The sequence below is a fragment of the Danio rerio genome, chromosome 8 (genome assembly GCF_052040795.2).
Source record: "Danio rerio strain M-AB ecotype USA chromosome 8, GRCz13ab, whole genome shotgun sequence".
Lineage (NCBI taxonomy): Eukaryota > Metazoa > Chordata > Actinopteri > Cypriniformes > Danionidae > Danio > Danio rerio.
Window position 1 is genome coordinate 39,940,600 of NC_141028.1, and position 16,630 is coordinate 39,957,229.

The window sequence follows — 16,630 nt, forward strand, 5'->3', positions numbered from 1 at the left end:
ACATCACAAAACAGATTTTTACTCCTTGTTTTATGAACCAGATTTAATCATCCCTTAAAATAGCCTAAAATCTGCTTTTTTAATATTCTTATAGCACCTCAGAGATCACAGCCAGTCTAAGACTGGTCCACATTTATGACATAAACAGCATAAATGAAGGAATCAGCAACTTCATAAAGTGAACTTCATATTTGTAAATGATGTATGTAGCAGAATGATGCAAATGATAAATGTGTAAGTTTAACAAACAATCTGTGCTGCGGCAGAGCGTAATGAGAGAGAGATGATACAGTGAAACAGATTGACTTAACAAGATGTCGATTTGCAGAGCAGACTGTGGAGTCACACCCTGGGAACTCGGAAGCAGACAGAAGAAACATACACACACACACACACACACACACACACACACACACACACACACACACACACAACTTCACCTCAAAAGTATACCAGCAAATCTAAGGAGTTCTATTCCCCGATGAACACGCGCACACACAAAAACATCTGCCCTCAGCAGAATGGGGGGAAAAACAACAGAGGCACTTTGCCATAGATAGAACACTGACAACTACAAAACAGAATCTTCCTCCGTTTATGGTCTTCGGTCACCCCTCGTTGCCCTTCTGTTGGCTTTCTCAGATGTCACTGCTGTTATGGTGTTTGTCTGCCAAGTAAGTGTGTCTCTGTCTGGCCTGACGGGAGATGTTAGGGGACATTGTTTTGTTGTAATATGTCTGGGGAGACACATCCCTGACTTTGTCCTACATTTATCATGGCTAAAACACTTTGGATGCAGTGGAAATAACTTCTTTTTGTGAGTCCAGTGTGGTTGTGCAATTTATCTCATGCAATAACATAATTAACCTTTTCACACAAGTTTAACACAAAACTTCTGCTGAGTTAGTCGCCCCCTGCTTTTTTTTTTTTTTTTTGCTTTTTCCAAACATGCCAGAATTATTAGAACAGAATACCAATAAATCTGCCTTAAACTTAAATTGTTCTCTGATAGGTAGGTATATGGCTTAGGTACATTCAAAAATTGTCCTGAATTGTCCTATCCTGTTCATTTTTGTCATGACAACTCTCTGAGACATTTACTATGCTAATAATAATGGATGTGTTTGGTAGTTTTGGTAGAGCTGATGATCTTTGCCCGAACGGGTTCTGGCTTAATTTTTATCATTTTAGACAGGGTCGGGCCGGGCTTGGGCTTGCTCAGTAAATGAATAGTCATGTGATGCATTTGAATTAGTGTGAGAAAATAATCGATTCGTTTGTTACAACATTAAAATCTATCCCTGCAATAGTGAAACAAATGATGACAGAGAAGTCAAAAAGAGCAAATTTTGACTGTGGTGAGGCTATTTACCAGTTTAATAAGATCTGTCATTCTAGCTGCCAAGGTATTTTGGCGGTCGCTTATACATTGTGTATTACCGTAGACCGCTAAACAGCAACGTACAGCAAGCTGACAGGGAAGATGACAAGGTTACTCGCTACATTGAAACCGCTGTCATGGAAAACGAAATGGATGTTCTTGGCTGGTGGAAAATGAACAAACAATCCTGCCCAAAACTTGCAAAATTAGCCAGAACAGTATGCATCCTGGCCAGGTAGCAGCAGCAGTGAAAGGGTGTTTAGTGCTGCTCAGTGAGCGCAGAACTGCGCTAAAGCAATTTACAGTGGATTCAATAATGTTACTCCACAAAAACTATAATTTTTCGTAGAAAATAGTCTTTGGTGAAGCTTTTCACAGATTCTGTTTACATGAGTGTCCCATGTTAGAGACTTGTCTATATAAATTCCCAAATACTTGTATTACTGTACCCGAGTCATTTCTTGATTATGTACAAACACTGGTAAATGTAACCCAAGCTCATTCTGGAAACGTAGCCCCGCGGACGTTTCTGGAGACCGCGATTTATGTGGCCGGAGGTACGTATAACTGCGTTTAGTTTTTTTCGAGCAAACGCTGTGGGGTGGTGTGACGCCGCTCCGCTCCTCCTCTTCGCGCTCGCCAGCTGACGGCTCGCTTCCATGTGGAGGGCTTTCCCGCTGTAACCAGTTTGTCCGCTTAGCTCACAGCGTTACGTCGGTGGAGCGGAGGCCCGGAGGAAGAGGAGCTGGCCGCGCGGATGACCGGGATCGAGTCCGGGGAAGAGCGTTTCCAGAAATAAGGTAAGATGAAAAACAGAATCCAAAAAATAAGGGCGAGAACGCGGCGAGATCCGAAAACGCGGTCAAAATCAAAGACAAGGCCTTTTGCTTTTTTTTTTTCTGGACGGCTTTTGCAAACCGTCGCTTGGGTTTAGGGAAGGAGGAGGAAGAGGCTGATCTTCAGCCAGTCAGTCGGACGGACGGACGCTCCACAGCGGCTTTCGGCGGCTTTTCACGTGAGAACAGCGCGGGCGCGAACGGCGCCCTCTCCCGAGAGGCGTTCGAGACGCGAAAAAGCGCGAACAGCGGCCTCTTGCGAAAACAAAAACTGCTCAAATACGTACCTCCCGGAACGTATTTCGCGGTCTGCAGAAACGTCCGCGGGGCTACGTTTCCATAATGAGCCCGGGTTGGGTAAATGCTCGACAACACACTTGGGATCAAAGATTATTTCCTTTGTTTTTTTGTATTTACTTTTAAAAAGTTTTCATTCTTTCATTCATGTTGAAAAAACAGGTGGAGCTGGGGTAGAGGAGGGTTTCTGAAGAATGTGTTGCACATGTTCACGTTAAACAGCATTGTAGCTAATTGTTTTTTAATAGGAAGCTCATAATGTATTTGCTAAATTTGTATAAGTTGTACAGAAAATGCTTATTAGAAATAAAGTAAATATGATCGGAATAACAAGACACACACACACATTAATTGCTTTACATCAGGATTTATTTTGAAAGATAAGAGTCCTCAGAACAACATCCAATCAAACACATTTAGTCCACTGGTATAAAAGTGTTGAAAAATGAATGGCTATTTATTTGTTTTTATCACTGTTTCTTTCGGAGACCTGTTTAAGGTTAGGTAGGTGTAAATCCTCAGAATTGAGTGCTGGCTAACTTGTTAAAATGCTAAAGAGCAAGCTCATTGGCTGCTGAGGCAACAGAAACCAATTTTCTGCACCATGTAGTTAATAATAGGTGCAGATTACGTGTGACATATCAGCCTACATAAGATTTTCATGACAGAAGTTTGTATTTATTACCCCATAAAGTACCCTTAGATTCAGAACCTCCTTATTGACCATATTTGGAACAGTCATGAATAATTATGAGTTGTGCCCTGACTAGTACCTGCTTTTTTTTCTTTTCTCTTTTTTTTTTACGTTTTTTAACCTTTCACTCAAAAAAAAAAAAAAAAATGATACATTTAATCAGAATGAATAATAAAAAAAAAAAAAATGACCATTTATGATATTTTTGTTTAGCTTTTCAGTAAACTATGCTCCACTGCTTCATACGAAAGCAGATGCTGGAAATTTACTGCTGATTACAGAACTGGCTTTACAGAAATATGCATATGAAAATCTGTATTTCTATATATCTCTCCAATCACTCTGTTGTCTCCATTAAACCACCAGAAAGCTGCTGTGAATGATCCTTTCAGTTGATGTGGCCTTTTACAATCTGAACTGACTGAACATCAATGTTTTGCAAGTAAATTGATAGCAGACAAGCAACTTGTGTGAGTGAGTGAGTGAGTGTGTGTGTGTGTGTGGGTGTGTGTGTGTGTGTGTGTGTGTGTGTGTGTGTAGGGGCAAGGGGCTCCCAGGAGCTCTGGCACACAACACTTATTGAATTTTACACTGCTGTTTTTATTTTCTTTTTACTGCTACCTTGGGAGCAACTTCCCATCTCACTTATCTCATCATTATGTATGGAGGAATCCACCAGAGAGAGAAAGAGAGAGAGAGGGAGGAGTGCAAATAGGTGAAGCATTAATAATTTTGTGAAAGTAAGCTTTGTGTGGAGGGGTGGCGTAGATTTCCATTTAGTTTTGCTTACATGGAGAAACACAAACATCTCCAAGTCATCAGATGTTTTAGGGATGCACTAAATCAGCAGTGATTTACTCTCTTTGAATGACCACCTCACTGTGTGCGTGTGGCAGGATATGAACCTCTAATGGGCTCTTGAATCTTTTTGCAGGATATTTAAAATGTCATGTTGAAAATAATTTTTTTTTTTATCCTTGACCTGAACTGAACAAACCGAGCATCAGGTTACAGTAATACAGATACAGAATGTAATACAGACTAACTAACAAACTAACTAATAAGCTAACGAACGAACTAACTAACGAACGGACTAACGAACTAACAAGCAAACTAACTAATAAGCAAACTAACTAATAAGCAAACTAACTACCTACCTAACTAACTAACTAACTAAGGCTGCATTTACTGCACTGTTCAAGTGACTCAATTCCGATTTTTTTTTCTCCCATGTGGAACTGATATGGCCCATGTACGTGTAAGCAGCAACAAATCCCATGGATTACGATTTACTCAAATCAGATTCAGGCCTTGTTCATATATGGAAATTTATCCGATATGAATCGGATCTGTGTTCTCATGAATGCAGTGTAAGCAGGTAGATCGGACATCCGTAGCGGACATAAAGAGCGGATGACGACAAGTCTGACACTTTCATTTCAGAACAGACTTCAGCAGAGCCCCAAACCCTAAATCTCATACACGAGGACTAAAACAGCTTTTATATTGTCATATAGCACTGGTATTTAAGCATGTTAACGAGAGCGAGAGAGCGCAATGTCCGCTAGTGCATACATCACAGGCATAAATCACGCCATGAACATTACATTAAGATGCCTAAAGGTTAAAAAAAAGCCTATATCGAAAGAAAATATACACATGACAACAAATGAGAACCTTTCTGTCATAAACTATAGTAAAACAACTTGTCAAAAGCTGCAAACAGATTACATACAGGAATTGAGAAAAGAGCACTCTGTAATTATCAGCTGATTGTCAGCGCCTGCTCTTTTTTTCCTGGTCATTGCACCTTTGCCGTGTGCTGTGTAAATGCAGATGATCGGATACGAGTCACTTTTAAAAGAAGATGTAACTAGGTCATCAAAAAAATCAGAAACAGTCACAAAATCGGAATTGACCATCAAGATCTGCAGTGTAAGTGCAGACTAACTAACTAACTAACTAACTAACTAACTAACTAACTAACTAACTGTTACTTCAGTTTGAATAGGTAAAATAATAGCTCACTCAAAAAAACATACAAATTGTTGCTTCTTTAAACTACTTTAAAATAAGCTGAAACAACACAATTGTAGAGATTTTGGGTGGACAATGTAATTGTTTTATTTTCAATCCACTTACATTTGGAAAAAACAAACAAACAAGAAAACTATATAAAATAAATTAACTTAATTAACCCATCATATAATTTTACCATATTACACAATATATTACATTACATTTTACAGTATGTGTATAAAGAGATTCCTTTGTATTTTTGCCACCTTTATTTTAGGCTTCAGGTACATTTACATTTGAAGAGTTGTGTATTCTTGCAGAGGTGGTATTTTACCGCCCTTGCACTGTTTGTGTTTGTGACAAATTCAGTCGAGTGTAAAAACTCAGTCTAGTCATGAAAGATTCATGTATCTCCAAAAATCTGCCTACAGTAGGTGTGCTGGGATACAATGGGAAATGTTTAAGAGATTGGCTTACAATTCTAAAAAAAAAAAAAAAAAAAAAAAAAAAAATTTGGCACTGTTAGTGTAGTTATGATGTTATGTCGCTTATCCAAGTGCCTGTAATCAAACAAATTTGTGGTATTTTAATAGGTCAAGAGCTGTGTGGCAAACTCCACACAGAAACCCCAACTGAGCCAAGGTTCGAACCAGTGACCTTCTTGCTGTAAGGCCACAGCACTACCTACTACGCCATTGCCTCGCCTAAATGTGTTTTAAAAAGCCTTATTTAACCTTTAGTTTGTGAAACTGGGCCTATAAGTTTATTATAATTGAAGACTATAGTTGTGTTGGAGAACATACAAACTCCACACAGAAACGCCAACTGAGCCGAGGCTCGAAGCAGCCACCCAGCAACCTTCTAGCTGTAAGGCGACAGCACTACTGTGCCACTGCATCACCCTGTGTTATTTAAAGAAAATAAGAAAACCTACAACTTTCACCATTTGATAAAAAAATAAAATAAAATAAAATAAAAAATTGGCATCATTCAACTATTATACTATCATTAATCATGATGGTATATAATGTTGTTTATCTCTAAAAAAATATTTTTGTGTGATCATATGTCATTAAAAAGTGTTTATATTTTATTTAGGAAATAGTAAAAATGTTTGCAGATTGTGTTTGACCCATAACATTTCAGTAATGTGATTTTTTTTCTTTCTTTTTTATCATTAGTCAAAATATAATATTACAGCTATAGCTTAACCATCTGTACTTTCAAGGTCCGTTTTTAATGCAGAAATTATAGCTTACATTGTAAACAATATTCCTAAATTAGCAGTTTTCCTTATTTTATTCATTTATTTTTATTTTATTTTATTATTTTTATTCTATTTTATTTTTGTTTATGCTTTTGAATTGCATTATCTTCCAAAATTTTTTTATCCTTAAAGTTTGAAAAACTGACTTTTGTTAACCTGTCTTAATGGTTTTAAGTAACATAATGTCTGGGTTGGTGTTGTATATTGCGGTATAAAAACCTTGTAATAAACTGCTCGTACATTTTCTGTTATTTTTCCCTGTATATCTTATTTCTTATACATCATTCAAACTACTAAAATGTTAATAAAAGTCCTTTTTTTTGAGTTGCAGAGGTGTAGAATTTTCAACATAAGCAGTCAGAGCAGAGATCAATGTCTCATAATTAAATTCACAACCATTAATAAAACAAAACTCTTTTAATTATTAGATTATTTTACAGCATGAGTCTCAAACTCAATTCCTAGTGGAACGCAGCTCTGCACAGTTAAGCTCCAACCCTAATCAAACACTGCTGATCTAACTAATCAAGCTGTTCAAGACTACTAGAGAACATTGATGGTGTGATTTGAAGGTGGTTTGAGCTAAAATCTGCAGAGCTATAGCCCTTCAGGAATTGAGTTTAGGACTACTTTTTTACCATGAACATTCTGTACATTTTGCATTTTCAGACATTGGAAAGAAATGTTTTTTTATTTTCTTCTTTTTTTCTCCCCCAAATCTTTCAAGTTTCACTGTTTGTCTGTTGTTGCACTGTGATAATGTGAGTTTTTAAAGCAGTCATAGAGTATGCAGAGGACATCAGCTGCAGAATGGGCTTCACCCACAGGGGGATTTGGCTACTTCACAGAATATGTTCCACATATAATGAAGCTGATCTGCTGTGACACCACAATCTGCCACTCTTTAAACTTTCAGCACGCCACTCAGAGACCGACCGGAGATTTGCGTCCGGTTTTCCTTCACTCCAAGTCCATCAAGACAGTAAAAAACAAACATTAAAGCGGTGCACTCGTATTCATTTCTTCGCGTCCCGTTTTCCGACCTGCTCCGCCATCGCTCAGCTCATTATTCTCCATCTGACCACATCTGTTCGCGGACCAGCTCTAACAAATTTAATGAAGCGCCGTGTGCTCGAACAAACGCGCATTGACATCCAATGGTGAAAGCAATTATGAATCATAGAGGCCGGTCTGCAAGGATCAGAGGAGGCTGGTAATGAGGGATGTGTGGCCAAGCTAGACCTCTTCCATTTCGGGTGCCTCTCCATCTGTTATCTCCCCTGGGTCAATTACGCTTCCCTGTCCCATGCTAATGCTGTCCCACCCCCGACCGAGCCTTTTGATTGGCTGTTTGCCGGCCATTTGTCATCCTATTACGGGCTTGTGGTCGGCCTGTTCCTCTGTTGATCTCTACTTCTGCAGGCCCTGAGCGCTTCAGAGCTCGGGGAGAATGGGATCTATTCAAGCTCACATCCACTCCGCTTTTTCATTACCGATGACACGCCAGTGTGTCTGGGTGAATTGGCCTAAATTCTGCTCTTGAAAGACCCAGTAGCACTTGCTGTTAGGCTATTATTCCTTTGTATGTTTTTTTTTTTTTTTTCCACTCTCTGTGTGTGTGTGTAAGTGTGTTGGATTATTGGATTGTGCTGGTCGCTAAAGAGACTAAAGAGAAAGTTGTTGGAAGTTTGTGTTAACTGCGAGTTCCTGCTTTCTGGAAAAAGCTGGAAGATGTTGCTTACTATTATAAAACAAAACATGTTAAATAAAATTTCATATAAACAACATCATATATACGATAAAGGAGTAATATAGTATTTATTAATGTTTAAGTAAGGCATAATGTACATAAGAGGCTGTTATGTTGCAATAAAGCCTGGTGTTATATAATACTGAAGGACTTTATTCTGTGAAAAACAACTGCCTTAAATATGTAGTACTGTACATTATCCTGCTTAATAGCAGAATCGAACACTCTTGACTCAAACACTCACATTTAATGAAAGGAGAAGAAAAATCTAATTTGTGCAAGAAAATTTTGATAATAAAATATATTTTAATAGAATGAGTATTTTTAAATAATATTAGCGAACATTTTTATTCAGGAGATCATTTAAAGGAAATGTTTGAAGGCTGTCTTCTGGAACAATTTTAGAATATTTGTCTCCAACAAACTAAGAGATTGTTTTTGGAAATTGTATTTATTTATTTTTTTTGTTTGTTTGTTAAAAAAAGTATATATTGCTAAATATTATTGTTTATTTAGTATAGGTTTTGCCACAAATATAACCAATGCTGCTGTTATGGCTAACTACCTAACTAAACTAACTAACTTACAATCAATCAATCAATCAATCAATCAATCAATCAATCAATCAATCAATCAATCAATCAATCAATCAATCAATCAATAAATAAATAAATAAATAAATAAATAATAAATAAAAAAAATTATGATTACATGGCTACTTACCACAAAACTAAACAATCATTCATAAACATTGATCTGAGCTGTTTAAAGAAATAATTCTATCATTTTTTACTCATTCTTCAGTTTTAGATTTATTTAAGCTTCTTTCTTCTGTTGAACATAAAAGATGATTTTTTTTAGATCATTAAATCATTTTTTTTTATTTTAAATTATTTTGAAGAATATTTAATAATACTGACCTTCAAAGTATTTTGTCTTTATTTTTCATCCCATGGAAAATGGCAATATTTCCATTAAAAATGCTAATTAAATTTAGATGCAAAACTGGAATATCGCATAAAAGTTGAGTGAATAAAGCAGCGTTTCCATCCAATTAGTCAAAGAGAATAAAATTGTCACATCCTAATAACTGGCACCAAATATCAACAGTAAAAATGGAATTTGCTGTGATAGGAGAAGCTGCCTGAATTTAAAAATCTTTATTTAATAAATGACCTGCATCTCAGAAGACAATGCTCAAAGTTAAAAAAGATTTTTATGCACAAATCCAAAATTTCTGTTCAACGGAAGAAAGAAACTTATAAAAGTTTAAAAGCACATGATGGAGAATTAATGAGGTTATTTAGTTTTTTGGCTGAACTATGTCACAAAAAAAGGCAAAATGAAGCCTACGCTAACCTATATTACTAATGTTGTGATCAAATATTCCAGAGACATGAATACTAACGTTTGTTATTACACGACTGACTGGAATACTTGATTTTGATTGGTCAGTCATGACATTCCAAGGTATGCTGTGTCTTAATGTCTTGACCATCAGTCAATACATTCACATCCACGTTTATATGGTTGTCTTTCACGCCACTGTTTTTCACTGCTTGGCGTTTTCTGTCAGCTTTGCATTTAATAAAGATTTTATAAAATATTACAGATCAGAACAATGTTTTGTTCAGTTTTTACAATGTTTGGAACATAGTTATGTACTGCAAACAAGACAAAGTATAAACAAGCAGTTGTTATCATAGAATTAATTCATTCACAAAAAAAAAAAATGTAAATGACGTTATTTTACTAAGTGACAATATTTATATAGTATACTTTATAAAGTATACTTGTATTAAAAAATACAGAACAGATCAGTAAAAGAGTAACAATATGTAGCCAGTTTTTTTTTCTTTTCTTCTCTGTGTGAGTCAGTACAAGTCTCATGAGTATTAGCTGGAGTACCCACCAAACTAAAGCTGCCATCACACTGCACTTTTCACCCCATAGACTTCTATTCAAATGCAAGCGTATGCAGCAGACTGGAAACACAAGCTTGTGCGGCAAGTTTTGCTGTTAGTTGGAAGTTAGTAGAAATTTGGTGAACTCTGAACTAAGAAATCGCATTTTGGACTGCATGAGACCAATCGAAGATGAAAATGTGACCGCTCTCTGTACAGAAATTTAAACTATGAAACAATCACTCAATTTTTACATGTCTAATCATCTTGTTTAATCCTAGCCCTTTTCGCAGTTCCACATGACAAAGAACTTTGGATGCTTAAACTCTAGTGTGACCGCGGCATCACTAGAATTCATTTATATGTACCCTCCACCAGCCATTCACCCAGACCACACACCTCATCATGCATTGTGCCGTTCAACCATCTACAGCTGTTATCAATCTGGACGCTGATTACAGTGACACAGCTGCAGGACATTACACACTATTTAGCACTTCACATTCACAGTGCATTCCAGACAGTACAAACTGCCCTCCGAAGGGCACTCCAAAGTGAACACAATCAGACACCGTATTGAAGTGTTGTTCCGATCTCAAAATTGGCCATTTCGAAGAGCCCCTTGGTATAAAGGATTTTAAAAAATATAAATGATTGACACTTCGGACTATGTTCATTTGAGAAGCAAAGTTTTTTGGAGTCACAAACTGTACTCAATGTAAAAGGTCACTTATAAACACGATAATTAAAGTTTAACTTAAACTGTTCGAGGAAACCTATTGCAGCAAACCATTCAAGTTTTAAAAGAAAATGGTTTGAGAACTGTAAACTATATGACTATGACCTTAAATAGAGTCATATGAACATATATTATTTGTGTTGACAAACTTTTAGAGTATTAGTAACTTTAAAATGTTATCAAATTGCTTCAACAAATTAAGTCCAAACAACTATATAGCTGCTCAAATGGTTTGTTGTTGCTTCTAGTATTATTTCTCATTCACACTAGCAGCGACTTTGTAGCTGCCTGTCGCTCTGGGTGGCGACCTGCTTCCAACGCAGGTCTATACAACATGAATACAACCCGCCTCTTAGTGAGCTGACGGGCTGTTCCTCAAGAAAGTCGCTCTTCATGTGCATAATGATGAAGGATTCTCAACATTGTCATGTCGCTGGACAAGCCCACCTGGAGGTTGCTGTGAGTCGCGCTCTTGAAATAAAGATGAATAGATTTGAATAGAATAGTGTGAATGAGACTTAAAAATAAACAAACAAACAAACAAACAAAAAAAAACAATTTATTCGTAACTCATTCATTTGAGTTCTGCTTATTATAATCCATTCATAAGTTATGATAACTCTTTTTTTATTAGGTCATAGTAACCTTTTTTAAAAAATATAACTTGTTTCATTTAGTGACTGTTAGGTTTGAGTGCTTCCAAATGGAATCAACTGTAAGTCATTGCAAAGTCTTGTTATTGACCATTTTCTGGTTTTCTCATTCCTGTGTTTTTCCCCTTGTTTTGTGTATTTTTTGACTATTTTACCGTTTTTAATTGTTTGCTGCCAGGCCCAACCTGTTGTCTGCATATTGGATTCCCCCTGACACTTGTGTTTGCACCTGTTTTGACCCCTGCCTGTCTGGCCATTCTAAATAGAAGCTCTCATATGTGAAAATAAGAACCGACAGTATTCTATAAGGACATAAAAGTTTTATTATTCATCTCATTCAGAGATTGTTTCTTTGTTAGCATTCAGAACAAACAGCTGCAGGCCTTATTTATAACAGCTTAAAAGAAAGCTGCTACAATCACAAGTTCTCTTTGTGTCATTTCCACAAAATATGCTAATCTTATGTTTGACAGTTTGTTTGGCACAAGGGGTTTGCCATCTTACCTTCATTTTATCATGCATTCTTATTTGATTATCTTCATCATACATTATTTTCACACTATTCAATGTGAAAACTGAATCTTTAGTCTTGAAAATCTCTTCTTGTGAAGTATCAAAACATTTTTCTAGCTCACATTTTGTGTCTAAAAATTCATCTTATGACAATCTAGAATTGAAGTGCACAAAAGCTCCTTTGAGCTCTACTTAACTATAAGAGCTCTTGAGATTACAAAAACGAAGGCATATAATAGTGTTAATCTGGTGTCTGGATAAATGCGCAGTACAGATTTGGACTGTTTTCTCCAGCAGGTCAAGTGTAGACCACAGAAAAGAGACTCAAACTGAGGCACTTCAGCGATTTGCAGGACTCAATCTCTTATTTAGTGTAATGTCGGAATTGACAGTGCAGAGTGGAGAGTCATCTGTACAGTTGATATTCAATAGTGTGTTACTTTGATGCCATAAGTAAATGCTTTGGAAATGGAAAATGTAGTGTAGTATTGATGCTTTAAATTGACTCTTATGTATCCACTTTTTTCCCTACAAACCATGATGCTTTGTGGAAATTGTGGGAGCAATGTCAGATAAACTGTAAATAATCAGTGATGTGATTTTATAAAATTGGTAACAATGGAGTTGCCTTTATTTTTCAATTTTTAGTTCAGTTCAGTTTTACAGTACGTCCATATTAAAATACACCTTGTTAGGATTTGCACATTACATTTAGCAGAGCATGACTACGCCCAAAAACCCAAAATAAACATTGTTATGGTCATGTCATCTAGGAAATAAGACACAGTGAACTCAAAAGAGGTTTAAGCACAGATACATATTGAATGTATGGTTAACATACATACATTAAGCATTTACTCTACATAAATAGACATTAGCAGTTTATAACCGCAGATACACATGATATATTCTTGACTTATAAGCACATTTATAATGTGCTTAATAATTGTATTTTTATACTTTGTTACTGATTTATTTTTTATGACTAAATTAGGTTTTATCAATTATATTTAAGAGTAGTTTGGGGTTTTTAAGATCATTCCGAATGAGTTAGTAAATGATTAAAAAACTATCCAACTTAACATTTATATATTACTATTCAGGCATACTAATAAATAATTTGTATGTTAATAAATTATTTATGAACTCAACTTCAACTTTAGTTTTGTGACCTGATCTAAAGTGAGGACTATGCTTTATAAATCTCTAATAAATGATAGTTTAAGGCTCAGTATCAAATGAACGATACATCTTTGTACTCCTATCTAAAAAGTAAAAGTTCTGTAAGTTTAAACATTGCAAAATTAGATAAAACAGCTACAAAATAATAATTTAACAACATTTCAATGTTATTTAGCAATGTTTAAACTGTACAGTCATTTTATTTTATTTAAGGTTGCAAAGATTTATTTTTTGTTTGATCCAGTTACATTTGTGTATTTTCAAATGGATAGAAATTAATAAAGTCATTTGTTTTCCTTTTTTTTCCTGTTTAGAAAATAGCTGAGCCTTCAATAGTCATTTATAAGGAATTTATAAAGCATAAATAGACCTCACTTTAGATTAAGTCACAAAACTGGAGGAAGTTAAGTTAAAACAGCATTCATTAACATATAAATTAGCTTTTAATACATGACTAAATGATAAGATATATACTGTAAATGTTAATTTTAATAGTTTTTTAATCATTTATTAACTCATTCTAAATAATGTTTAAAACCAGCAAATTCTCTCAAATAATATATGCCTGAATAATAAGATATATAAATGTTAATTTGAATAATTTATTAATTATTTACTAACTAATTCTGATTAATCTTTAAAAATCAGCAAATTCTCTCAAATAATGGTTTGTAAATGATGCAATACTTTTATTCATTCATTCATTTTCCTTTGGCTTAGTCCCATTATTTATCAGGGGTGGGCGTGGCCACAGAGTAGTGAACTGCCAACTGCCCTTTCAGCTGCAACTTAGTACTGTGAGACATCCATACACACTCATTCACACTCATACACTACGGACAATAAGTTGATTCAATTCACCTAAAGTACATATCTTTGGACTGTGGGGGAAACCGGAGGACCCGGAGGAAACCCATGCTAATACCAGGAGAACATGCAAACTCCATACAGAAATGCCAACTCAAACAAGTGATCTTCTTGCTGTGAGGCGACAGTGCTAACCACTAAGCTACAGTGTAGCCTTATTCTTAATTTAGTAACATAGAAGTAATGCTTAACAAATAATTCACTACTTGCCAACGCTTAGTAAATAATTTATAGTGTGTAGTAATCATAAAGTGTTATTTTATTTTATTTTTTTATGTGTGTGTGCTTAAACCTTACCGTTAATGTTGGTTGGAGGCATCTCTGTTAGTTTCCCAGAGAAAAGAAGAAGAAAAGGCATGCTCAACTGAACAGAGCTGTTCACAAGATAAACTAAAAACAGAATGAAAGAAAATTGATTGATACAAAACCAAGTTACATTTTGAAAATTAAAATGGAAATATATTTTAAGAAAGAATTGATTTAACTTTAAAATGAATGTAATTTTTTTATTAAATTTAAAATTGATTTTGTGCTGACAGTGCTGACAGTCTACATAGTTAATGTTTGCGCTTCAGAAAACCTATAAGGTATAGGTGCTTTTTCAGTTACAGATTTGAAAAGCAAAAAAGGCCGGAAAAACACGAACCTCACTTTGTATAAAGGACCATTTCAGTATAAAAAGTGTTCTTCAGGACAACACAATTCTAAACAGAGCTATTGCTATGTAAAGAGGACAGTTAAAAAACTTTTTAGGTAGCATAACAATTTTTAAAATGATTTGTTTCAGCTATTTTCAATTGAAGTGCAACTCATAATTTAAAAAACACAATTAAATGCTAAGGAGTGTCAAAAAATGCTTGATTTGTGGTGTTGTAATGTATTTACTGCAGTGCATTGATTTTTTTTCTCTCTCTCTTTCTATATACTGCAGAGTGAAGTTAAAAGATGGAGTCGCGTTTCTTGGTGCTCGACCCTGTAACCCCACGCTCTGGATGGTTAGTCAAGACGTCAGAACAGAAGGACATAGGATTGTGACGCTGCATTGTCGTCGTAAAGAGTCCAGCTACGGACAGAGGTCAGTTACCATGAACTAACTCAGCTTCAGCGTTGAATTGCAATGTGGCTTCATGGATGATTTACCAAATATAGGCTACTGCATGGTCTGTAAAATATTTGAGTATTTTGTATGTTGTTGTTGGTGTCAGGTTTGTTGACGAGCATCTACACTTGGTCTTTGGAAACGAATTTTGAATTTTATCAAAGGTCAATGTTTGAGTCAAAACGAGGATCTTCAATGGTTTGTAGGACATTTCCACATACTGTAAATCTCTCATTTAGTGTAATGCTGGGACTGACCACATAGAGTCAAATGTCATCTGTGCAGTTGATACTCAAGTTCAAATTATGTTTATTTGAGCACTTTTCACAGTAGTTATCATTTCAAAGCAGCTTTTTTAAATGTGCACAAAATTACATTGCAATCACAATTAGACAGAGTTAAGGTGTTGTGTATATGGTGGATAGATAGTTTTCAGTCATACTTTAGTCATACTATATATATATATATATATATATATATATATATATATATATATATATATATATATATATATATATATATATATATATATATATATATATATATATATATACTGTAGTCTGCAGTTCTAGTGGGCTTTCAAAGAAATTATATGAATGCATTTCCACTGCAAGGATCTGATCAAACTAAATATTTAACTAAATATTTAAGAACTATTTGCATATTTTATTGCTTAAGACTGTTGGTGTTACTTTTTGATTTATTCACTATGAATTTGTATGTGCATGATTGGTGTGCTTTGTATGTTGTTGTTGGATTCAGGTTTACTATATATATATATTTTTTTAGTTTAATTGAAAACTTGATAATAACAGTAAAACAAAGAAAATTATCAATGTTAAGTTATTAAAAATATATTTAAAGCTAAATGCATTTTAGTGAAAAGCTACAAAGCTTAGCTAACAGTTGTTTATAAAGTGTTTTTTGCTAACCATCTCTGACCCCATAAGTGTTCTTATTACAAAATTAGGCAGGGAAATATATATATTAATTTTTATGGTATTTATTTATAAAAAAATATATATATATATATATATATATATATGTATATATATATATATATATATATATATATATATATATATATATATATATATATATATATATATATATATATATATATATATATATAATTTTTTATGGTATTTTGCTCTTTGATAAAGCCACTGTTGGTTTAAGGGATAGTTCAACCAAAAAATAAATATATAGTTATTGCCTGTTATAATGTGTGAAGCACGAAATGCTGTTTATAATATTGTATATGTTTTATACTAGAATATATAATAAATATGCTGCTCTTTTTGCTTGGAACATGCTAATTAAATCATAGCTTAAATCGTTGTTTCACTAATTACTTTTAAAAATATTTTAAAGCATTTGGAATCTAAAACACTGGTCTGTAGATGTTCTAACTAGTTATAAATGCAAA

At 34.6% G+C, this 16,630-nt stretch overlaps 1 protein-coding gene across 1 annotated transcript in view; it reads left to right on the forward strand.

The window, feature by feature from the left end:
• Positions 1-16,630, forward strand: part of si:dkeyp-14d3.1 — a 592,968-nt gene that overhangs the window by 263,181 nt on the left and 313,157 nt on the right. The window contains exon 3 of the mRNA XM_087265101.1: positions 15,034-15,177. Coding sequence (XP_087121227.1) covers positions 15,034-15,177 — 144 coding nt within the window. The remainder of the gene's footprint in view (positions 1-15,033; positions 15,178-16,630) is intronic.